At 42.0% G+C, this 24,471-nt stretch overlaps 2 protein-coding genes and 1 long non-coding RNA gene across 4 annotated transcripts; 2 read left to right on the forward strand and 1 right to left on the reverse strand.

The window, feature by feature from the left end:
• Positions 1-1,181: 1,181 nt before the first annotated feature.
• ywhae1 (tyrosine 3-monooxygenase/tryptophan 5-monooxygenase activation protein, epsilon polypeptide 1) lies at positions 1,182-6,628 on the forward strand. Of its 2 annotated transcripts, XM_026997722.3 has the most exons (7): positions 1,182-1,370; positions 2,598-2,797; positions 2,888-2,994; positions 3,298-3,504; positions 3,835-3,971; positions 4,706-4,747; positions 5,555-6,628. In XM_026997722.3, exons 1-6 carry the CDS (start codon positions 1,307-1,309, stop codon positions 4,711-4,713), a joined length of 723 nt encoding a protein of 240 aa, XP_026853523.1. In that variant the 5' UTR covers positions 1,182-1,306; the 3' UTR covers positions 4,714-4,747; positions 5,555-6,628. The 2 variants fall into 2 exon arrangements, with proteins under 2 accessions (XP_026853523.1, XP_026853522.1); XM_026997721.3 differs by lacking the exon at positions 4,706-4,747.
• LOC113569724 (uncharacterized) lies at positions 6,564-8,520 on the reverse strand. The gene is made up of 3 exons (XR_003409825.3): positions 8,398-8,520; positions 7,760-7,834; positions 6,564-7,666 (listed from the first exon to the last, which is right to left on the reverse strand). It is a non-coding gene; the product is annotated as an uncharacterized LOC113569724 (long non-coding RNA).
• Positions 7,927-24,469, forward strand: cpda (carboxypeptidase D, a). The gene is made up of 21 exons (XM_026997720.3): positions 7,927-8,865; positions 8,980-9,227; positions 13,134-13,276; positions 13,396-13,565; positions 13,860-14,263; positions 14,433-14,624; positions 14,824-14,991; positions 15,098-15,207; positions 15,310-15,418; positions 15,888-16,030; positions 16,191-16,360; positions 16,517-16,777; positions 17,712-17,907; positions 18,097-18,232; positions 19,280-19,426; positions 19,522-19,620; positions 19,866-19,930; positions 20,251-20,382; positions 20,579-20,764; positions 20,872-20,974; positions 21,712-24,469. The coding sequence occupies exons 1-21, from the start codon at positions 8,213-8,215 to the stop codon at positions 21,936-21,938; spliced, it is 4,062 nt and encodes a 1,353-aa protein (XP_026853521.2). The 5' UTR covers positions 7,927-8,212; the 3' UTR covers positions 21,939-24,469.
• The last annotated feature ends 2 nt before the right edge of the window (positions 24,470-24,471 follow it).

The following is a 24,471-nucleotide window of genomic DNA, read 5'->3' on the forward strand; positions in this document are numbered from 1 at the left end:
AGGTAGTCAGAATAACTTGGTTCATTTAACCTAATAGCCTTAACTGCCTGGCAATAACACTGTCAGAGCAGTAGGATTTGCTGTTTTCTTTCTTTGTGTATAGTGCATGCAACAAAGTTCACCCTCCTATAACACTGAAACTACCGTGCAGGCCTTTCTGTGGCTAGTCTGCATAAGTGCAAAAGGCTTTCAAGTGGACCAGAGTATTCAGAATGTTTTAAGGGGAATCACCATAACAGATTATTTATTTATTTATTTATTGTATATGATGTTTACACTAAAAAAAATGGAGTTGGTGCCATTATTCAGGAGCACCCATTAAATAATGCTTGATTTGTACATGTGTAGTTGCAATTTGAGATTTAAAAAAACAACAACAAAAAAAAAAAAACAGCTTGAAACTTTAGCCAAACACCATTATCCTGAGGAACAGTTAACAGTTGTAGAAGTCAGTGTTTGTCACATGTTTCGAATGGAACGTATTTGAATGCCTAAAATCTTTTGGTGTTGTGGGGATTCCAGAGTGCTGATAAATTATCTTGTTTACCATTATAAGGCAGTTATTTTAAGATGTCTCTGGAGGCACTGTTGATCGCAAACATCTCTGCCTGGAGGAATTTTTGCCATTTCATAGCACATTAAGTGGCAGGGTCACCAATTTGTTATAAAACAACAGGAAAACCAGCCCCCTCATTAGAATATTAGTCATTTGATTCCTCAAGGTATTAAAATTGCCGTCACAAAAATGAACCCAGTGAGCTACACAGAGTCTGTACTCATTAAGACAAAACATGAAAGTTATTTGGTTAAGAAAAATAAATAAATTAAATATAAATATATATATATATATATATATATATATATATATATATATATATATATATATATATATATATAGGTAGGCATATTTTGATTTGATATATATATATATATATAGGTAGGCATATTTTGATATATATATATATATATATATATATATATATATATATATATATATATATATATATATATATATATATATATAAAATCAAAATATGCCTACCTATAAGAATTATAAGAACACGGTGAAAAGCCAGTGAGCCTTATAGAGCTCGTCTTTGCAGAAAAAAGATCGGGAGACAAAGTAGGGACTTCGGCTGGTCGTTTTGTATTCCCGGATGAAAAAGAGCCCGGATTAAACCGGCCGCCATTTTTCGTCCAGTGGCACCGGTGTATCAACACCATTCAAGCTGCAGCTGTCGCTTGTACGAGGGCCTGCCGGTTCACTTAAACCCGTCTTTTACGAATCCACTGCTGAGTTTCCGATATGGGTAATCGGGATGATTTAGTATATCAAGCTAAGCTTGCTGAACAAGCGGAGAGATACGACGGTAAGGCGAATTTGTAGAAAACGTTGACGTTAATTGAATGCTAGCCCGTGAAGCTAACGTTAGCTGTCGGGCGGAGTGTTAGCGGGCTAGCCTGCTTAGCTTGTTAGCACGTCTTAGCGAGTTAGCTTGTGCAGCAGTCGTATTCGTGACTTAAACCGGAAAGCGGTTGCTGGATAGATAGTTAGATGGTGATAACTAGAGTCTGTTTGGTATTGACGCACTACTTCAATCATCATAATTTGGTCAGGGATGGAATAAAGATGGAGACGTTACTGGAACAGACAAAATGGCGGACAGTTATTGGGTGAGGCAAGCAAGCTGTTGCTAGCCAAAGCGGGGAGGGGGGAGCGGGGGAGCAGATCTACACACCTGACACCAACAGCTTTAATAATGGCTTACAACAATCTTGATGAGCCAAATGTACTGGTTTATGCTTGTCTTAAAATGACCAGCGTCTGTCAACCCGACAAGGGAGAGAACATTTCCGAATACATAGTTACCTAGGTATAGAATTATACACAATTGCAATGTAGCCCATACCTTATCTGGCGTAGCTAACTTTAAAGGAACGGTGGTGCAAGTCCGCTCCATGAGTTTCTAGGTTAATGTCATGACATGGCCAAAAAAAAGACCATTTAACAGCTTATCAGAGTGACTTCATACCCCGTCGATATGACCGAGAATTGCAGTCAGTTGGGTAATAACGTTAGTTCATTTTAGCGTTAGTTGTTGCAGAAATGGCTCTCTTGCTAGCTAACCAAGTTAGCTAGCTATGAAAATATTCTTTTTAATGGTGTTAAGCCTCGTGTAACTAGCTGGTTTCACATGAATGTCTGTAGTTATTTAACGAGTTAGTGTTACTTCTGTTATACCAAACTATTGCTAGTTTAATGGGATAGCTGTCTGATGCTAAGTCTAGCTAGCACAAGAGCCAATGTAGTTAGCTAGCTAGACAAGTGTTTAAAATGTTATCGTACTGTTTGTGCTGTTTATTTGAACCTGTAGTTGCAGTATTGTCTGGGATGCCCAGTGTTAGAACCCTTTTTGTAGTAGAGTAGTTGCAACGCTCAGGCAAAAGGTTACCACCTCTGTCTATACCACGTGTTATGGTTTTAAGAACAAAAACGTTCATAAATACTGCCTGAATAGGCGTGTTGGCGTCTTCGTAGTACTGAATGCATACAAATTACTAAAAGAATGTTCGTTTAAATGTCTTGTATTGTGTAGAAATGGTTGACTCCATGAAAAAGGTGGCTGGAATGGACGTTGAGCTCACAGTTGAAGAGCGGAACCTGCTATCAGTGGCGTACAAGAATGTTATTGGTGCAAGAAGAGCTTCCTGGAGAATAATTAGTAGTATTGAGCAGAAAGAAGAAAGTAAGGGTGGAGAAGATAAATTGAAAATGATCCGGGAGTACAGGCAAACGGTAAGGAATATGTTCCAGGTAAGCCAGTCATAATACTCTATAGTGATTGTATGATGTTTTTATCACAGTCCTCCCATGTATCATATTTAGGTTGAGACTGAGCTGAAGTCAATTTGCAATGACATCCTGGATGTTTTGGATAAGCACCTAATTCCAGCTGCTAATTCAGGAGAGTCCAAGGTCTTCTACTACAAAATGTATGCCATTTTTTTTGTTTCAGTTTCTCAGACATGGCTGAAAAACATGTAAATTGGAATCTAGTTCTTAACAAGGGTGGATTGCTGCAGAGCAGAATATGTAGAATAGACATGAAAATCCATTCTTAATTTATCAAAAGCATGTAGTTACTGTTTTCAAAATCCATTAAACTTTGTTGGTATACAGTAAAATGAACACATTCAATGTGTTTTTCCGATGAGGACAATTTCCAAAATTACTCAAAAGAAACTTGCATGTCTGTTGCGGCTTTGAATGTCGACCACATCATTTCTTTTTCACAGGAAGGGTGATTACCACAGGTATCTCGCTGAGTTTGCCACCGGAAATGACAGGAAGGAGGCTGCAGAAAATAGTTTGGTCGCTTACAAAGCTGCTAGTGATATTGCAATGACAGACCTTCAGCCTACGCACCCCATTCGCTTAGGACTTGCTCTTAACTTCTCTGTATTCTACTATGAAATCCTCAATTCTCCTGACCGTGCTTGCAGGTTTGTGTTCTGTTTTGATCTGTCCTTTATGAAGCCCTGGCAAGCGATTGTCAAAATGGTGCACTGCTTCCCCAGGTCTTTATTTACTAAGAGAACATAATGAATATACAGATTGAGGGGTCTTGAGCTAGATAATTAAGGCCATCTTTCAGATTACATAGGCTAGATGGAACTGAAGTTAGCCCCCTTCTTAAAGCATGTTTCTGTGCACATTTATGTTGTCTTGATGGCAGTTTGGTGAATAAAATGGGCAACAGGTTTCATTTAGATTTTCAAATGTGGTATTCTGCCAAGATGGAAGAATACATTAAAACTGTTGGTTCATTTTAGGTTGGCAAAGGCAGCATTTGATGATGCAATTGCTGAGCTGGACACATTGAGTGAAGAAAGCTACAAGGACTCCACACTCATCATGCAGTTGTTACGTGATAATTTGACACTATGGACTTCAGATATGCAGGGAGATGGTAAGACATTCTGTAAAGACATTTCACGAATGCTGAATTTGTGATCTGTGCACTATTAGTAACATTCAGAATTTTTTTAAATGAATAATGTGTAAATGATAATTTGACTATAATCTGTGAAAGGGGTGAAGTTATGGCTTGTTTCATTTAGGATCACATAACGGCTAAAGCTTCCATTTTCCAGTAGTATTTGAACTAATGGTCAGAGTGATGGAGTTAGCCACGAGTGATTTCTGAACATAGCTAGATCTTGTTTGACTGAAAATGAAAATGAGTTTATTGATCAATTAAATCAAGCTTGGATGGATACTGAAATGTAGAGCTCTAAATGTTCATTGCTGCAATGTACTGCTACCCATCAACAGAGTAAAACAGCAACCATATCTTGAGGCAGACCTCAAACAAATGGATAGATCATAGTGTTCAAAGCTGGAACACCCATGTTGGGTAACTAGGAAAGCATGGTGTTTGGTTAAATCTCCATAGCTATGTACTTTTCCTCAACAACAATGAGTCAAAAAACTGCATATTGCTTCCCTTTTAATAAACAGATGAATTGGAAATGCCAATTTAGTGCATTGAACATGCTCAAACTATTTTTCTGGTGTAAAGGTCAGCATCTAAGCCAAAAAGTAGGTTTGTCAAACTCTGCAGTCTTAATTACATTTGTCATCTCACTCTGTGTTTTGCCATCCATTTAACCCATCTTACCTTTTTCCATTCCTACTGTTTAGATTCCTAAAGGAAAATATGTTAATTGCCCACAAACTGTATTTGTAAGTGAGGCCATTTCTTGCTCTGTCTCGCTAGCTGAATTGTCACTCACCCTAAGCTCTGTGCTAAGGTTTTACTGAGTTACACTACTTTTGTGTCTCAAGCATGTCTCGACATTAACGGTCTATGCATGGTCACAAGACTCCATGTATACTTGGGTGTTAGCATTGCACAAATTTGGTATAATTTGATATTTAGCCTTTTAAAAGGAGCCGGAATTCTGCGCGCCACCATACCCTATGTTGCCTTTGGAGTGTGCAGTGGGTGTACAGTTGATATTCTGTGTACTGCTTATTTCTGCTTATTTAAAAACGGGGGGGAAAAAGAGAAATAAACCAGGTAATGTTTTATGTCAGACCTGCATATTACAAAATGTTGAAATTGGGTCATGAAGTGCTTGATTTTAATGCAGAATTTGTGCTTCTCAACTGAATGTAGCTGAAGGCTTTTGCGATTTGATTATTTCTGATTAAGTAATATACAGATAAGTGTGCACCCTCAGCAAGTATTTTTCCATAACTGGCTCCAAGTCAGAGAGTCATTGCTTTTGAGGGCATTTTTGGTGCTTTGTCACACAAGTACAAAGATTCTTGTGTGATATTAGCTGAATCAAACAAAAGTATTTTTGTGTTCTCCCCTCAACTTTAATGATTTCACCTTATTGCATGTGACTTTTAATTTTCTCCCTCCAGTACAAATTTATTTTAGTTGAAACATTGTGATTATTGATGCAGAGTTTGCAATTGTTTTCAAAATTCAAAAGTCAGGGCTGTTGCTGTATCTGTATAAAAAAATCCCTCTGTGTGCAGGTGAGGAACAGAATAAAGAGGCTCTGCAAGATGTGGAGGATGAGCAGCAGTGAGACATCACAGCCAATATGAGACTCCGCCCCACTTCACCCCATCCCAAACCCCCACTCATAAAGGTAGCCACCAAGCCCAACCTCAAGAGTGACACTCAACAGCTTAATGCCTCCAGGTTTTTTGTTTGTCCCCCCCCCCCCCCCCCCCGTCATTTTTAATATTAATTTTATTACCCCTTTAATTAAAAGTAAAAAAAACAAAAAAACACTTATACAATTATTGTTATTTTCAGTGGGCTGAATTTAGAGGGTTTTGTTCATTTGTTTTTTGGGGGTTTTTGTGTCTGTCCTGGTACAATGTTCCTTTTTTATGTTTATTTGCTTTATTCCTCAACATTTTATCAGTTGCTGGATATATTTTGAGTTTTTCTTAATGTAATTACAGAATTAACTTTTATTACTATTACTGATGTGTCTACTATTAGGCTATTAGTTGTTGCAGCTGTAATATTTCTGTGTTAGTGCAATTATCAAATGCAGTTAAAATGATTAAAATTCTGGAAAGGGCAAGTCAAAATAAAGTGCTCTTTTTGTTAATTTAGATTTTCAGTGTAAGTTTGCAAGTTTTTTGACATCCATATGGAGCAAAATGCTTAATATCACAAAGTAGGAGTTACGTAGTGATACTTAGCAGTGGTCCGGACTGTAATTTGTGCTAAAATACTGTATTACGCACATGATGGTGGTGGATGGATAGTTGCAGCTCTAAAAAAACAAAAAAACAACAACAAAAAAAACTGAACTCAAATGCAGGTCTCCAGTGGCTGTTTTGAAAAGAATAAAAAGCACTAATAAAGTTGATTTTAAGCCCACGTAAGTATATGAAATAGTCTATTTCGCTTCATCCCCCAAATTTATATAATGCCCGCAATTTCTTCTGTACTCTGTTCATATTTAACGTGAAGCTAATTTATACTACTGGAAATTTGACCGGAAACACAAACATAGAGTCTGTATTGTTCTTACAGAGAGACAGCATGGAATTAACATTGAAGTTCAAATAAAACTGCCTCAAATAAAACCTGGTCATTTTTGTGCAATAACTATTTTGTATGTTTTATGTAATGCTTTTTTGCCCATGCTGATGAAGTCTAAAATTAAGAGAAGGCATTTACTTCTTCAAATGAAAGAAGCTAGAATGTAAACACACACTGAAAGGTTCTCTACTGCTAATCCTTATCTGTTCTGGATGTTAAGTCATGGAAAAGGGTATTTGCAGTTTTGAGATTCAAAGAGGTTATTCCAAATAGAGGCTTCTGGGCATTAAAAAAGACACTTTTGTTAGTAATGTGCACATGTGTGTTAATGTTAAGTGTAGGCAAGTATAGGTTATTTTAAGTATAGGCATACTTAAAATATCTTTGATTTATTCTGTTAGAGATTAGTTATTGAGGTGGAATATTTTATTCTTTATAGAAGGTAGGTTTTTAAGTATTTTAGCTAACACCCACAGTTGGGTAACTTTTTTAAGTTCTTGATGTGTTGCTACAAGGAGTTATGGGGGAAAAGGCCGTTTTGACATGTAAAATAAATGCACCGCATAAATTAAAGTACACATTGAAAAGGCGGAGTTAAGACACGACCATTATTAACAATTTGCATTATGCAACTTCTGTAATGAAAGATAAAAACTAAAAAGACGAAAATGGGTTTACTGTTTTACATCCTTTTCCTGACCATTTGTAAACCCCCTAATTCTTAAATTTATATACTGCTTAATGTGTCTGTCTTATTTGGGGACGGTGGCAACAGATTTATTCTTTTTAAATGTGTTGCTGTAAACACTCCCCAAAGGACGTGTTACAGCAATCACAGAATGTTGTATTACAGTTCACTGTATTTTTGCAAGATGTGCTTTGTGATTTTATGTACTTTTATCTTCGAGAGGAGTTCCGGTTACTGAAGTAACAATTCTTTAAAAAAAACAAAAAAACAAAAAACATTAATGAAGCTTCTGTTTCTGTGGATCGCTGCCTTTGCCCTACGGTCAGAGGAAGAGGAGCCACGTGGGTCTGTCTGGGTGTGATGCTCTTGTCTCGAACGGGAACGGGTTTCTGGTCTGGGAACAAAAGAAAGCTGTTTTAGGTCATTTATGTGGCCAGGTAACGTTACGGATCACACACCCCAGTCGTTTACTTAGCTAGCATGTTACCTGGGAATCCAATACTTCTCTGACCCCGACCCGTGAAGAGACATGCATCTGATGCCACCACTTTTCTAGATGGCTCTGCAAAAAAACAAAACAAAGCCAAATTAACATTTTTTTGTTGTTTTCATCAAAGCTTTTGCCTGGGGAAATAATTTACGTGAACAGCGTAGCAACACACTTTGACGAACGGCAGTGTTTGATGGTAAACCTATTTTAAAACGTTGGTTCTTCAGTAGTGCGTAACTTGCTGGTTTATTGCACAACCGAGCGCAAGCCCGACTGGCGGCATGGTTGCTGCCTTCACATCCCTCGCAAACCCCTCCCTTATAAAGGTCTGCAGGAAGTGCCTGCTGTCGAAAACGTCTAGCTACACGTCAGGCTGGAGCGGTGGACAATACTGGAAGGGACGGTCATTTCTTTGCGATTGAATGAGCGCAGAAAGACGCATTTGGCGACATGTCGCGACAGACAGGTGCGAAGCCGTGTTCCGCGCAACTGCAGTTCCGTTCGCTTCTGTTCGTTTTTGTTGTTTTCATCGGCTCTACTAAATCGAGCCGTGTCGGGGAGGTGACGGATCCACCGGGTCCTGCCACAGAGGAAGTGGAGAGTTACAAGAGATACTACAATTTCGTGGAACTTACCCGGCGTTTGAAATCACTTGCCCGAAGCTACCCGCATATTGCGGACTTGAGCAGCGTCGGGCGGTCGGTCGAGGGAAGGGAGTTGTGGGTGATGCGGATCACCAAAGACCTTCGTGCCGAGGCGCCTGGGAAACCCAAATTTAAATATGTGGGCAACATGCACGGGGACGAGACGGTTTCACGCCAGGTGTTGGTGTACCTGATCGAGTACCTTCTGAGCAGGTACGGAGACGACCGGCGTGTGACGGACTTGGTCAACAACACGGATATTTACATCATGCCGAGTATGAACCCCGACGGATTCGAGAGGTCGGTCGAGGGTGACTGTAACGGTAACGCAGGGGGCAGGAATAATGCCAAGGACATCGATCTCAACCGAAGTTTTCCAGACCAGTTTGGTACCGAAGACGTGAACGAAGACGATGCACCCGAATTGACAGCTATGATGAAGTGGATTGTTGAAAACAAGTAAGCTGCCTCCGCTTGTGACCTTTTCATAAAATGCCGCCTTCAAAACAAATGAATTATTCTCTTTAGTGATGTAATTACAGGAACGTTTTTAACGTGGGCTTTCCCCCCCAGGTTTGTCCTCTCGGGAAATCTGCACGGTGGCACTGTAGTGGCCAGCTACCCCTTTGACGACTCTGCCTCCCATGTCCGTTACGGCTTCTACAGTCTGTCCCCTGATGATGCTCTCTTCAGGTATTTGGCACGGGTTTATGCAGAGAACAACCCCGTCATGTCAACAGGGGAGCCGAAATGTGAGGGAGACCCTGGGGAGACCTTCAAGGATGGCATCACAAATGGTGCAAGTTGGTATGATGTGCCAGGTAATTGCCGTAACCCGAACTGCACTTCACCTCATATCAAAATCCATGCAAAACCTGATATGTTAACTAGGCTGAGTAGTTCACACAGAGTTAGCATTTATTAATTTTGAGGCCAACTGTTTCCTTAATGACTAACGTCTAATGTCTGTTTAGCTCCTCCCCCCTCGTAACTTTTGTAATAAGTAGCCATTTATTTTTTACTTTTTTTGTTGTTTGATGGTGTAGTTTTAATCTTAAGGATTCATTGCTAGGAACTTACTTTTTCAAAAACAATATTCTTTTCCTGTTTGCTGATGTAAAAAGTTGTCTCTGGGTTAAATTCCCAGATATGAATTCAACCATTGTCTTGGGCTTAACTGCAGCGATGAATGATCATGTTCTGTGCCCTTTAGAATTTCCAATGAACACTGCCACACAATCCAAGGGAACCCTTGTGTTCCCTGACCTTGGGTTTTATGGTTGTTTATCTTGGCTGTTGAGAGAATATTTGTTTTTGAAGTTGTCATATATAACTTGCTGAACTGAAAGCATCACCTGTTAAACCAACAAAAGAGTGGTTGGTAATCCAAAACCAAATATTTGTACTTCCTGCTTTCTCGTGGAACCCTGCAGTTCTCCGATTTCTCTCTTTATGATCTATTGTTACATCACCCCACATCCATACCGCCCCCTCCCTACCCCCGCTGGCAGGCCAGCACTGCCGTTGTCGAATAACAGGAGCCCGATTTTCATTGTGCCCAGAAGTTTGCAGGTCTGATCCATTTGATTGCATTAGATGCTTCCGCCATCCGTACAGCGCAGCAGACAACGATCACTGTTTTTTGTCATTTTTGTTTGAATCGCGTCATTGTGATTGCGTGTGTGTGGTTTGTGGCTAACGAGAAGCAGAAAGGACTCCGAGTGTGCGGTTTCAACTCCGGCTGGTGTTGCGATTGCGATTAGTGCAGATGTAGAGAGGGTGATGCTGGGTGGTGGTTATGTGGTGGAAAACAGAAGCATTTCTACATTAGACTGGGCTCTGTTATAGGCTAATGGTGGGATCGCTCCTTTCTAAGCCTGTGCTGTTATTATTTTTGAAACCATTGTTTTTATTTACCTGGATTGGACTAATGTCTTGGTTTTTGACAGGGTTATGTATTTGTATGATTGTGAATTTTCTCATAACAGTATGAAAACAAAGTTGGTGCAATCCATGCAGATCTACTCATCAATACTAGTACTTACTAGGAAGACTACATTGGTCTCAAAATCAGCTTTGCTGGACAAGTTCTATTAATAACATTCCTTTTTGGATTATTATTAGCAATTAAACTGCCAGTGTCAGTGAACTGGTCTTCACTGAGAATTTAGTTTTCTAAATGTCCTGTCTGATCATGAGGAGACGAAGGCTTTTTTTTTTCTCCCTTCAGATCCATGGCCAATCCCCCAGCAAGTTAACTCACTTACCTGTGTCTATTAGATATGGGCGTCAGCTGTGAGGACCAAATACCAAGTGTGTGACTGTGTGTACTCAGTGAATGGGTTCGTCATGTCTTCCTATCGGAGTGGAGCTCTTGCTGGTGGTAATTATTTTAGTTGCTGTGAACCTTCACAAGCCTAAAGGCGTCACAGCATGAACGTGACGGCGACATCTGCAAATGGCACAGAAACTGAAGCTAAATTTAATCTTGTGAAAAATCCTTTGAATTAATGAGACGCCATGATCTGTTCATGAAAATTGGGTCTTTATAAGATGCAAAATAAAAAGTGCAATGGTAAATGCATTATACGGAGGTTCGTTGCCATAAATAAGCAAATATCAGGGAGACTTGAGGTGTTTGTTCTTTGTGTATTGACAAGGATGGTTTGCTGAAACAAACAGGACAGAGTGGAAAAAGTCAAAGTTTGCACACTAAAAAAAAAAAAAAAAAGACGTTTTCCACATTTGTAGACTAATAAGACATCAAAATAATAAAATAATACAAATGAAATATGCACTGACCAAATTAAGTGTTAAACAAATCTTGTATTTTGGATTGTTCAAATTGGCCATCCCTTACTTTACTTGCGTCTCTCTTGACCGGCTTCGTTAGGTCACCACCTGGGATGCCTGTCCAACCATCCTGAAGAGGTTTTCACGTAAGCCGAGGGACTAAAGGGCTAAATGTTTGAATTAGATACAGAAATAAGCTTAAGCCTTTAAAAAAAAAAAAAAAGCAAAACATACATTTAGTGTAGCCAAAATTTTGGCTAAGACTCTTTATATCTAAATGTCGTTATTTTCATATGCACCCTGTGCAGTCAAGATCACTAATCTAGGCCTTTGTTGGGTTTTGAGCTGTTCAAGGGCATGTGGGATATTAGATGGAGTTTTTTTTAAATTATTTAATTTTATTTTATTTTGTTTCACGCAAAGACAAAAAAATTAATCATGAAATGTGGTACTTGTCTAATGATTCATTGAGCTTATATTTAACTGGTTTATGACCTACAGATACCACATACTGGAGTTAATATTAAAATATTCCAGGACTGCTAATGTAATTTATTTTAGTGGAATGTCAAATGGCACTGGCATTAAAAGTAGAATGCAAGGAAAATCGCAGAACAGAACCCCACGTTGGCAAGGAGTTAACTTTAGAGTCCTAGAAATATTCTAAATATGTTTATGCATATCAACCTTAAATAAAAGGTCGAGTTCAGCCTCTGCAGCCTGAAAACTATTAAACACCTCAAATTCAGAATACAGGCCGTATACATTACTAGGTAATCAAAGAAGCACAAGGGGTTAAACCAGCATACCAGGTTTTCGGGTTCTCTTAAAGTATGGAATGTAGGACATTACGGAGTCAGCAGCAGGATGGATCGGAGCCCTACGTGGGGCTCATTTGGCAAGCCGAGAGCTCACTGTTTGCTAGTTGTACTGGCATCACTGACAGTTTTAGAAAGTATTGCAGGTCTGATGCATTCACTACAGTGGAAGTGACTGTGATGGACCCGGCCCAAAAAGTGTCTCAGTTCTGGATATGCAAATGCAGAGAGATGAGCTTTCAGGAAGTGCAGGTATCAGACTGCTCTGTTTAGACTGACTGCTACTATGCTGAAATGCAGTTAACCCTTTAACCTCTCATTTCCTGTGTCACACCTAACTGAACTTTGTATTTCATGAGATGCTGTTATGCAGCTCTCTGAGGAAGTCCTATACTGACTGTAGCCATTTACATTATAGCTGGCTTCTGCTCATAATGTGCTTGTTGGGGTTTTTTGTTTTTGTGTGTGTTGTTTTTCTTTATTTAGTTCACTTGATTTTATATGATGAGCTGGTCATCTAAATAATTGTGATGCCTAAATTGTAGGTGATCCCCCTTTAAGTCCTAAATTGTGGTTTGGTTTTGGTTTTTTGCCAGTTCAGTAGAAGTAGAGACTCATTTTTGAACAGTACTGTTTTTTTTGTTTGTTTTTTTGGGTTTTTTTAGCGTCTCGTACGAGTGAGTCAGCAGGAGTGTGAGCTATCTTTGTTTGCACAGGGTTTGGTCTCCTGTTTGTACTTTTCATGCACTTGCAGCACCCTTTGCCATGGCAACCCTGCCGAGGCGCCGTGTGGGAAGGAGGGCAGGTCACTGAATGCCACCTGGCCCCAGAGCACGGCTCTCGTTGCCAGCTGTGATCGCCGCCTACCCTCACGGATCCGTGCCGGTGCTTTTGTACCACGCCACTTAACCCTTCCTAACAGGGCTGGTATTACTAGCATGAGAAAGGCGGTTCGGTGACGCCAGCGGTCACGTACCTGACGGCTGACCGGTGACACCAGCGGCTCCACTGCCCGGCGGTTTTAAAAATGCCGGCTTTCGTTCTGCGTTCGTCCTTTTTTTAACGGGTTTTACTCCTTGCGCAAGCGAATCGTGGTTTTTGCTCTCATCTCTGCAGGAGGGATGCAGGACTTCAATTATTTGCAGGGGAACTGCATGGAGATTACCATGGAGTTGAGTTGCTGCAAGTATCCTCCTGCTACCCAGCTGCATGTAGAGTGGAACAACAACCTCCAGTCTCTGCTGGCTTACATGGAGAAGGTGCGGCAGACTAGTGATTTAAAGCCCCTGTTTTACTGACTGCATGTGTGTAATTTCAACCTTACAACACTTTGATGTTGATGCTGCCATTACTAATCAGGTTGGCCTTGCTGTATCAGGTGCACATTGGTGTACGAGGTTTTGTCAAAGAAGCCCTGACTGGGACTCCTGTTTCTGGTGCCGACATCATGGTGGCAGGCATCAACCACAACGTGAGCACCGGGCGTTTTGGCGACTATTACCGACTGCTGCTGCCCGGTGTCTACAACGTCACAGCCACGGTCCCTGGGTGAGTAGCTCCGTTCTACCCACCCATCACAACCTTTTAAACAGCTACGGCGTCCTGAAGCGCTAAGATCAGGGTTCTCGCCAGATTAATCACACCACCACTCTTTTCTCTGTCGTGTAAAGGGAGCTTGGCTTAGTCACTTAAACATTAGCACAGGTCATTTAGTCTATGTATATATAATGAATAAGGCAATGTCATGAAGTCTGTAAGTGAAGCTTTTTTTTTTTAAAGCCGTGTCAGGATTCTGGTGTACACAGCCTGTGGAATGCGTTTCTATAATTGTGTGTGTTTAAGATGTGCTCCCATGACGGAGGTTGGCGTGCAGGTAATGGCAGGCAAAGCCACAGAGCTCAACTTCACGTTAACGCCCCTGAGAGATGTGGGCGTCGGCCCCTCGACTGCGCCCTACACAACGCTCTCCGCTACCACCGGCCCCACGAGCGCTGGCAGCGGCAGCAGTACGGATTCGGCGGTTCTCGGCCCAGGTCTGCCCGGCACCGGCACACTCGTGCCGGAGCCGCAGCCGCTGCAGCCTGAGGAGTTCCGACACCACCACTACAGCGACATGGAGCTGTTCCTGCAGAGGTTCAGCATGCTGTACCCCTCCATCACCCGCCTCTACTCCATCGGCAAGTCCGTGCAGGACCGCCAGCTTTGGGTCATGGAGATCTCGGACAACCCGGGCGAACACGAGGAAGGTCTGCTCGCAGCTTCAAATGGCTTTGATCTCCACAATGAACCAGATGTTTTTTGCTGTATTAACCTGTCCTTCTCCTCATCGTAACTCTTTCTCTCTCACACACACACACGCACACACACCTTGGGACAAGCATTACCTCGCATGTTGAGTCTCTCATTCCCTGTCAGGTGAACCGGAGTTCAAGTACATTGGGAATATGCACGGCAATGAGGTTGTGGGGCGGGAGCTGCTTCTCAACCTGATTGAGTACCTCTGCCGTAACTATGGCAGTGACCCTGAAGCCACCTACCTCATCAACACCACCCGTATCCACATCATGCCCTCCATGAACCCAGATGGCTACGAGGTGTCGCTAGAGGGTGAGGGCAAACTACAACTCGCATTCCCTTTAACACGCAAAAAAAAAACAAAACAAAGTATAGCCGATCATTTGGCTCCAAACCACCTCCTTGTGTTGGAAAGCTTTACTCCAGCTCTGTGCTTGCTGTGCCGTCTCAGTTTCTGGAAGATTATGCATGGCAGTTGTCACTGACTCAGCATAATGCAAATCCACTACAGGAGATGTCAGCGGCTACCAGGGCCGCAATAACAGCAACAACTTTGACCTGAACCGCAACTTTCCTGACCAGTTCAAAACCATCGGGGAACCCAGGCAGCCGGAAACCATAGCCGTGATGAACTGGGCCAGGAACTACCCGTTTGTGCTCTCTGCTAACCTGCACGGAGGTACGTCCCCCTGCACGGAGTTATGCTGAGCAATGGATGAACCCACAGCTATCGATGACTGACATATAAGTGTTGTGTGGGGTTTTTTTTTTTGTCTTCTTTCTAGGCTCCCTGGTGGTAAATTATCCTTTCGACGATGACCCAGATGGTGTCACAAGGTACAGCGCGTCTCCAGACGATGCCGTCTTCAAAATGGTCTCCTCCGCTTACGCCAAGGTGAGCGTGGCTGTTCCGACACCAGTTCTCCGTTTCCCAGCATGCCGACTTACCTGCCCATTACTCATTTGGGCTTGATGTCCAACCTTTCTTTTGTCTCAGGAAAACCCGCTGATGTCCAAAGGTCACCCTTGTGTGGACGTTAAAGAATACCCAGATGAGTACTTCCAGGATGGCGTTACCAACGGAGCAAACTGGTACAACGTTCCTGGTGAGTGGCAGACTACTGAAACCCAACCGCCAGGCAATGTTGACTTTTAATAATGGTGGCTGTGCTGCAGAAAGTATGAATGCAATCTCACCAGATTTCATGCCTACACCTATTTTGCTTTATGTAAATTTTTGCTTTATGCAAAAACACTCCCTGTGTTTATGCCGACTTAAACAAATGGCTGAACTTAAGCAGTATGGAATTAATCTTTAGGAACTTATAGTATTGTTCTAATAAACAGATTCTCGTCCTACATGAGAATACTTATGGAAAATCCCATCAATATAGAGTTGCATATTTGTCAGTTTTGCTCACGAAGCCAAATTTTGTGAAAGTTCTGTAGGCTCAACGTATCCAAACACGTAGTGTAGCGAAAATGGGCATTTCTGCTCAGCACTAAAAAATGAGCCCATACTTCTCTCCTACTGTGTGCACGCGGGGGTGTGGACGTCTTGTGCGTGTCTTCTAGGTGGTATGCAGGACTGGAACTACATGAACACAAACTGCTTTGAGGTGACCATTGAGCTGGGCTGTGTCAAGTACCCCCATGCAGAGGAGCTGCCACAGTACTGGGAGCAGAACCGCAGGTCTTTGCTACAGTTCATTCATCAGGTTGGTCTCATTATGATTTACATATTTTTCTCTCTCTCTTTTCTCCACATCACTTACACAGTAAACATGCGCACACACACAGACAAATGCACCTTTTTCATTCTTTCCACTCGTTCTCGCGTTCTTCCCTCCTCCTTGCGTGTACATTCCCGACGTGTAGGTCCACAGAGGTGCGAAGGGGATGGTGACCGACAGCAAGGATGGGACTGGCATTCCCAACGCCACCATCACTGTAGATAAGATCCATCACTCCATCACCACCAACAAGGCTGGGGACTACTGGCGTCTACTGGTCCCTGGACCTTATCACTTGACCGCTTCTGCTGAAGGGTTAGGAGCCCTTAATGAACTTTGTAGTAGTGTTTTAAAGGGTCCAAGTTGAAGCGTTTTCTATGTCACACACATTATAATCTTGGCTGCGTGCTGTATCTCCTTCATAATTCAACATTTAAATATTTGTCTTTCTCTGATTTTCATCATCCCCAGGTACACTTCTGTTGACACATACGTCACTGTGCCCCAGGAGGGCGTAGAGCAGGTACACTTCAAACTGACCCGGATCCATCTGAACCCCAACGAGGAGGACCTCCAGAGCTTCATCAAGCAGCTGTCCACCAGCCCTGACCTGGACCGGCTGATCCCGGACACGACCACCAGCAGCAGCTTCCGTTACCACGGCTACAAAGAGATGTCCGAGTTCCTGCGTGGCCTCAAACTCAACTTCCCCAAGATCACTGCGCTCCGCCGGTACGCGGCCCTCGTGCCCACTCTGCTCGAGCTTGCTCTTTTGGTCTGTGCCTCGGAGCCAAGAAGGCCTAGCTGCTTTTCTGAGCTGGAGGATCGTACAGGGTTCCTTCGCTCCTCTTAACTGGCCTTCGCAGGCCGTCTCTGCTCACGCGCTAACAGGAATGCGGCCTGGCCCATCGCGAGCTACCTTTTTGAGAGCTCAGTTAAACAAATCGCTGGAGGCAGCCAAGCCGGAGCTGCATCCTGTTTTGTCTCGGAAGAACCTGTGCTGTGCAAACTCGCCCCTCTCAGGCGAGCGTCTGCATGTCCGTGGTCTATGAAGGAAGATCGTTATTTCTGTGAGCATTACGTCATGGCGCTAGTGAGTGAGGTTTGAGCTTTGCTTCTACAGTTAAGGGGTTTTTGTACTTACAGATAAGGTCACCATTTGAAGAAGGATAATGAGAGTATTGGACCCGGGCAAGTTTGAATGTGCATTTGTACCTATGCAAACCGCATTTAAACCATGCAAGCCTGCTGCTTTAAATTAAATTTGGTGGGGCTGTTTTGCAACTTGGTGAACTAAAAAGTAGTAGTTGAGTAAATACTTGGGTGCGGTAAACACATGTGTACATCGTTTGCACTCGACGGGTTGTGCTGGTTCCGGATTAACTCAGTAAGTGCAGTAATTGTTGGTGAGTCTAAAGTTGCAGTGTTACTAAACGGAGTGTAGTAGAACATGTACATTACATAGAACATTTTTCCGCCTACAATTATAGAGACAGAATGATGAATGACTCCAAAGACAGCAGAAGAAACTGCGTGTGTTGGTTAGACTAGGCACATACGGGGGCAGTAGGAGGGGGATAGCGGTCTCTAGCAGGGCACACTCCAAAGACCATTATTGGTTTAATTAGTACCAGCCATGGTGCTGATTTTGATTTGTTCTGTTCAGCCTTGGTCAGAGTGTGGAATTCCGAGCTATATGGGCTCTGGAGATCTCTAACAAGCCCGAGGAGCCAGAGCCAAACGAGCCCAAGATCCGCTTTGTGGCAGGCATCCACGGGAACGCCCCCGTGGGCACGGAGCTGCTCCTGGAGTTCGCCACCTACCTGTGCATCAACTATGGAAAGAATGCAGCTATTACCAGGGTACAGTTCCGTTATCCTGCCTCTTCCCTTGCTCAGGAATGACTCAGCGTTTCCCATTTTTAGTATTAAGATAGTAGGGCAGATGACTAGCCACGTTCCAAACATAAATTTAAAAAAATGTTTTATGGTATGACTGGTTTGTTTTATTTGTTTTTCTTATGCCACTGTGTTTTTCTTTTACCAAATCAGTTAATCAATGAGACCAGAATCGTCATCCTTCCCTCCATTAACCCAGATGGCCGTGAACGGGCCAGAGAAAGAGACTGCACCTCCACTGAAGGCATGGCCAACGCAGCAGGCAAAGACCTCGACACCGATTTCTTTGGTAAGCATCTAAGTTAAAAAGAATTCAGATTAGAGTTGTTTTTAAATATATGGAAGACTGCCAGCGTAACATGTACCTTGGCTGTTCATCTGTGACGCACACTTATTCTATCACTAAAAACAATACACACGCACAGTGGTGGGGGGGTTGCGCAGAGCTTAGGCCTTTGTGTTAAATGTGATCAGAATTTCTCCGGTTTAGTAAATCTCTTCACCACTGGGCCGGTGATCTGGCGAACTGTGTGGCGAGGGCTTTGTAGTTTGGAAAAAGCAGAGTGGTTGACAACACTCAAAACAAGATGGTTAACATGGATAGGATCAACTGGTACACCTAAAATAGAAGAGTTTTAAAAACATTAGATCATTAAACTATGAAGAGTGAGGCAAGATGGGCTTTGATGTTGTTTTGAAATACAATCCAAACCCAGGAATGAAATCCAAGTAGCTATTACATTTCAGCTGCTCTGCTCAGTAAAGTTGGCACTCTATGATGTGCCCTGTGTTCACGTCCGTCACCTTTCCAATACACGTGGACTGAAGTACAGTGGCATCTTGGAGCTCATTCCTAGGAGCGAGCAGCATTTTAAAGTGGCACTGCAAACACTTGGGTGACATTTATGAAAAGCATTGTTGCCACGTGCAAAGCACAACTATCACGTCGAGCACATTGTTTTTAGCTCTGGCACGATACATGTGCTTATCCGATTACTTGATGAATGTGTCCTGTGCTAGACTTTCAGTTCTCGTCTGCTTTTAATACAATTCAACCCCATATTCCAACCAGAAGGCACCATTTGATATACATCCAGCCTGGAATCATTGCTCAGATCAACTTGTTCCTGAAGCCTTCTGGTTAGAATATGGGGTTGAATTGTATTAAAATATATAAAATAAAAAGTTCTCATCTTTGGATCCTTGCTGGATGTCCATATAGTTATGATGTGCATCTACTGTCTGTATAGTTTTTTAAGAGCCTCTGGAGAAGTAGCTGCTAAATCCATGGTTGTATTTGCCGTGCAAGTTATGATGTCGCTTTGGTGATCTGTAGGTAATGTGTCCCAGCGTGCTACAGAGCCTCAGTTAGAAACCCGCGCTGTAATGGATTTGATACAGGAGAAGGGCTTCACACTCTCGGTGGCACTGGACGGAGGCTCTGTGCTGGTTACGTACCCCTATGACAAACCAGTTCAGCCAGGTATTCCTTCATCTCTTACCATATGGAAATGGGATTAACTTCGCTTGCAATAGCGTTTGGACATGCGCCCTGTCATTTTTGCTCCTCCTTTGCAGTCGAAAATGAAAGCACCTTGCGGTATCTGGCTACTGTGTATGCCAACAACCATCCCACAATGTACTTGGGAGATGCTGGATGTCGGAACAACAGCCAGAGTATGTTAACTGCTTCATACTGCTCTAACTTTTGTAGTCTAAAAATATTTAATTGTGTGTGTGTGTGTGCTTTCATGTTTCTAGTGCGTGCCAAATGGGGGGAAAAAATCCTTAGTTTAGTTTTCTTGCATGCTATTGTATCGCTCGGGTTGAGTTTTTAATTAGCGATACACTTCAAAATCCTGAATGTAATGAACTGTAATCAAACAGTACAGCATGTACACAGATATATTTGCCTTTACCAGTGGGGAACATCCCTGAGGGAGTGCTGCGTGCTGCTGAGATGCACAGTCACATGGGGAGTATGAAGGTAAACCTTCCTGCAGAGATATGCAAGCGTCCTCCTGAGTAGCTCACCTGCCACAGCACAATTGTTTTTGTTTTGTTTTTTGTTTTTTTAATGAATTAATTTTTTTTTATTAGGGTTGGAACTATATATAGGAGGACAGGTGCTGTTCACAAGCGGCGTTCTTGCTTCAGCATTCTAACCATCCACTTTGGTGGCCTAGTTTAAAGTGTTTACTCAAAACCATTCTTGAAACCTGTATGTCCGCTCTGATATATTATTTATTAGTTTATTTTTGTTTTAACCTCCACATGCTGTCTGAATGCTAGCTGGTTATGTTCCAGGACTTCAGTGTGGACTTTGGCCACTGTCCCGAAATCACTGTGTACACCAGCTGTTGCCTGTTCCCTTCGTCTGATCAGCTGCCCAGCCTCTGGGCTCAGAACAGGAAGTCTCTGCTCAGCATGCTGGTGGAGGTCAGTTGGCCCTTCCTTCTCTCCATCTACTGTCCCCCTGTCTGCTGTCCACCTGCTCCTGTCGCATTCGCTCAGACTGATGGGTCGTAAAGCGTGTAAAAGCTCCAGGTTTCATATCTAACCCATTTCTGTTGCTTGTTGGTGTTGAGTATCTTTTGGCTCAACTCTCCCTGCTAAAACGGCTCATGTTTTGTAGGCGCACAAAGGCGTGCGTGGAGTAGTGAGGGACAAGACTGGCAAACCCATCGCCGGGGCGATGATTGTGCTGAACGGCGGGGTGCGGGTGTTCACCGTCGAGGGAGGCTACTTCCACGTCCTGCTGGCTCCGGGCGTGCACAAAATCGAAGCAATAGCCGAAGGGTACCAGCAGCAGCGCCAGGAGGTACAGAAACGCACTTGAAAACACTCTCCAAAGCTCATGCTAGATTTATGTTGCCATTCAGTGTGCTGTCTCTCTTCTGTTCTTTCTTTGGCTACTGTCCTCTTCAGGTTGTTGTCTTGTCCAATGAGGCTGCGAGGTTCGTCACGATCGAGTTTGATATGGACAACAGCATCTTTGGTTTACCGAGGGAGTTGGTGGTGGCAGCTGCAGGTGAGATCCCTACATGATGCTTTAATTTGGCCCATGAATATATAGATTTTATTTTTTGTTTTTTGTTTTTTTTTGTTTCCCCGCAGTGTGACTCCTTTCATAAAGAAAGGTACTGTGGCTCTTGTAGCGATAGAGGTTTTGTTGGTTCCTTTAGAACAGCTCCATCTACTGGTTTTGGTACTGGCATATCAGTTAAGGAAACAAGACCTAATGTTGAACTTCTATCAGTCCGTGGGAGACAACTAAGAAGCCAATTCATGGTGATGGGATTTTCTTTATATACTGAGCCTTGGAGATAGTTTGCCCCGGAGCAATATGATTTTGATGCCATTTTATTTTCATCCAAATCTGGATTTGTATTTCTATGCTGGTATTGGAGTTTTGTATATTAGCAATTTGACATGATTTTTTTTTTTTGGCTGTAGCTAGTTATTTAGCTAGCTAGGTAAACAGTGATAAGAGTCTTGGTTGTTGTAATAGCACTTGTTTGTTTCCAGCTTTACATCAGTCATTGCTTCAGTAAGGATATCAAGAAATGTCAGACCTTCACTTTTAAAAAGGAAGGCTTAGTTCTAGCTTCCGCAACATAAAGCCAGCAAACATTGATTGTACATCACGTGCATCGAGGTCACGTTTATACCAGAACTGTAGTCACGTTGAAGTTTAGCTCCTGAACAGGCCATTGGCTAGTGATATTGCATCTTACGCTCTTGGCTTCTGTACAATTTCCCCTTTAGCTGCTGCCATGACTGCACTAGCCATCACGGCTTGCATCATCTGGTGCGTGTGCTCCGCAAAGTCCAACAGAGAGAAGGATGGCTTCCACCGCTTGCGGCAACACGGGGACGACTACGACGATGAGATCCACCTAACCTCCGTGGGCTCCAAGAAGTCCCTGCTGAGCCATGAATTTCAGGATGAGAGCGAAAGCGATGAGGATACACTGTACGCAAACAAACTCTGAGTCCCCGACACTAGCCGCTCGCCTAGTCTGTTCATGTACTACAGCGCCGCCCTAAAGGAGACTATGAGGGAGATTGGGGGGGGGGGGTCCTCGCACACCATGGCGCATTCCAATTCACAGGCCTGTCCAAAAAGACTGGTATCCAACACAGGATGCACTTTACTGGCCTGCGAAATTGGTTGGCTGTACAGACTGCTATCAACTTTCCTGCTGTTTGTTTGGATTGAGTTAGTCCTCTTCTGTTAAGTAGTATGAGTCATTCTCAGTTCTCTTCCAATAGATGACCTGTCAATACAGTACCAACTTAATTTCCCATTTAAAAAGAAACTCAACAGGATTAATGAACACGGTGCCTTGCTTGATTTGACTGAGCCATTGTTGCCTCTTGGTAGAGTGTAAAGACTGGTGTAAGTAGAATGGGTCAAATTCCCCTCTTTGCCACACTGTGGGTCTAAATCAAGTCATGAAGTTTTTTTGTTTTTGTTTTGTGGTTTGGTTTGGTTTCACACTATCTACATCTGCTGGTTTGTTCCACACAGATGCTGATAGATACTGGGAACAAAGTGTCTGAGAACAGCAGTTCATCTGTCATTCATCTGTAATTATCTCTCAAAGACTGAGATCAGTCAGATTTAAAAGAAAAAAAAGAAAGTGGACCTAGGGCAGAACCCAGATATGGAACACCCTTTTGTGGCCAATGATTTTAACTTTCAGCTGCCCAATTTGTTGCCTAGATTTCAGAATTTCAGTTGGCCAATTTATTGTGCATACATGCGTTTTGTATTGTAACCTTGCATTGAAGCTCTTCAGTGAATGAGACTGGGCTTGCCAAGAATGTGTGTGTCATTTTGTCTTTTCAAGTAGTTATTTTATTTGTACTTGCACTCGATGAGCAATTTTGTGCATATCTACCATACTAAATTTGTTAAATGAAGTGTTGACTATATGTACAAAGATACAATTTCTATTGGCCATGCACTGTTTTGAAATGTATTATCATCTATATCTTCTGATTCTTCAAGACATTACTACTGAACGTAGTACATTAATAATCTACTTAAACACAGAATCAGTATGATGTGTAATTGCTCATAGTGAAATTGTTTTAATGGGTTTTAGAAGCTCTGGTAAAAATAATAACATTTATTGGTTTATTCAGAACAGATTTCAGAATAGTCCTTACACATTGACACATCCTCCCAGTTTTTTACAATTTGCTTTTTTGATTCTATGTACATTTTACATATTTGCAGTCAATCAATTTACATTATTTAAATATCTAAAAACCCTGATTTGGGTGTTGAATACTTATTTAAAATTTTGCTTGTTTGTTTTTCTTTACGTCTAACATAGGCTTTGCTACATTGTCTAGTACCTGACTTGTCTCCAGTGATGAAACTATGCCTTACAATCCACCTGATTTTGTAGAGTATATAGATTAGATGCATTTAAACCATGCATATAATACTAGATACACTAATGATGCATGTATGTTATATAATCAGGGTAACATTTGGCTTCAAACATTTAACTTCTTCATATACACACATTAAACCATTTTCTGGAATCTCTTTTGTAACAAAAACACAACTGTAACTAGTAACATTAATCAGCATGCCGATTACTTATTAATTGACCCTCATATTTTGAAGGACACTTTTTCATTTTGTCATTTGGTGTGTAATAGTGGTCCCTTCCCTGTGCTGTGGGAGATGTGGTGGGATGTACACTTAGTGAACTGATGATATGCTTTCTGAAACCAACGGAGCTGCTTCTGTTGTGTCCTGGGGAACAAGATACAACATGGAGACAAATTCTCGGTCTGGCAGTCGATCATATTCTACACCTCACACCATTGTCTTGATCACATTTATTCTATGTAAGCATGCGAGTCAAAACAGGGCTGTATTTGGAGGTAGAAATGTATACATTAATATTACAAGAAAGAGTTTCAAAGGTTCATCTACTGTTAATTCCGTTGCCTTTTTAAACCTCTGTTTGATTTGTTTAATGTGAGATTTTTCATAAGACATACTGATAAATGTTTTGATAACCATTGTTTGTCACTAACAGATGGCCAATTTTCTAAAGTATCAGGTGTTTTTTTATATATACTATTGTGCACCAAAAATACATTTTGCAACACTGAGGTGATTAAGGTATGATGGAAAGAGTTGGGAATATATTTTTTTTCTCCATTTACTGTTGTTGCTACTCATGTCCAATATTATGGCTTCATTTTGATTATGCTTGAATGTAAATGAGTGGGTGTGTCTGAACAAATGTGTATAGCTTTTGTATGTATGTACTGGTTGTCCTGATGTATATTAGATTTTTTTTCTTTTTACATTAAAGTGGTTGTAGATAATTGAGTGATGCCAATTATACGCAAGGCAGATAAGTGCAATTTTAGTTAACAGTGAAAAGCAACAGTGCGAAAAACGTCCTCTGGTCTTGATTACTTGATTATCTGACACGCTGATTGAACTAAAACTAAGTTAAATTGAAATAAAATTCCTAATGAGAAGAGACT

Source organism: Electrophorus electricus, chromosome 17, assembly GCF_041902795.1.
Source record: "Electrophorus electricus isolate QZ-2024a chromosome 17, ASM4190279v1, whole genome shotgun sequence".
NCBI lineage: Eukaryota > Metazoa > Chordata > Actinopteri > Gymnotiformes > Gymnotidae > Electrophorus > Electrophorus electricus.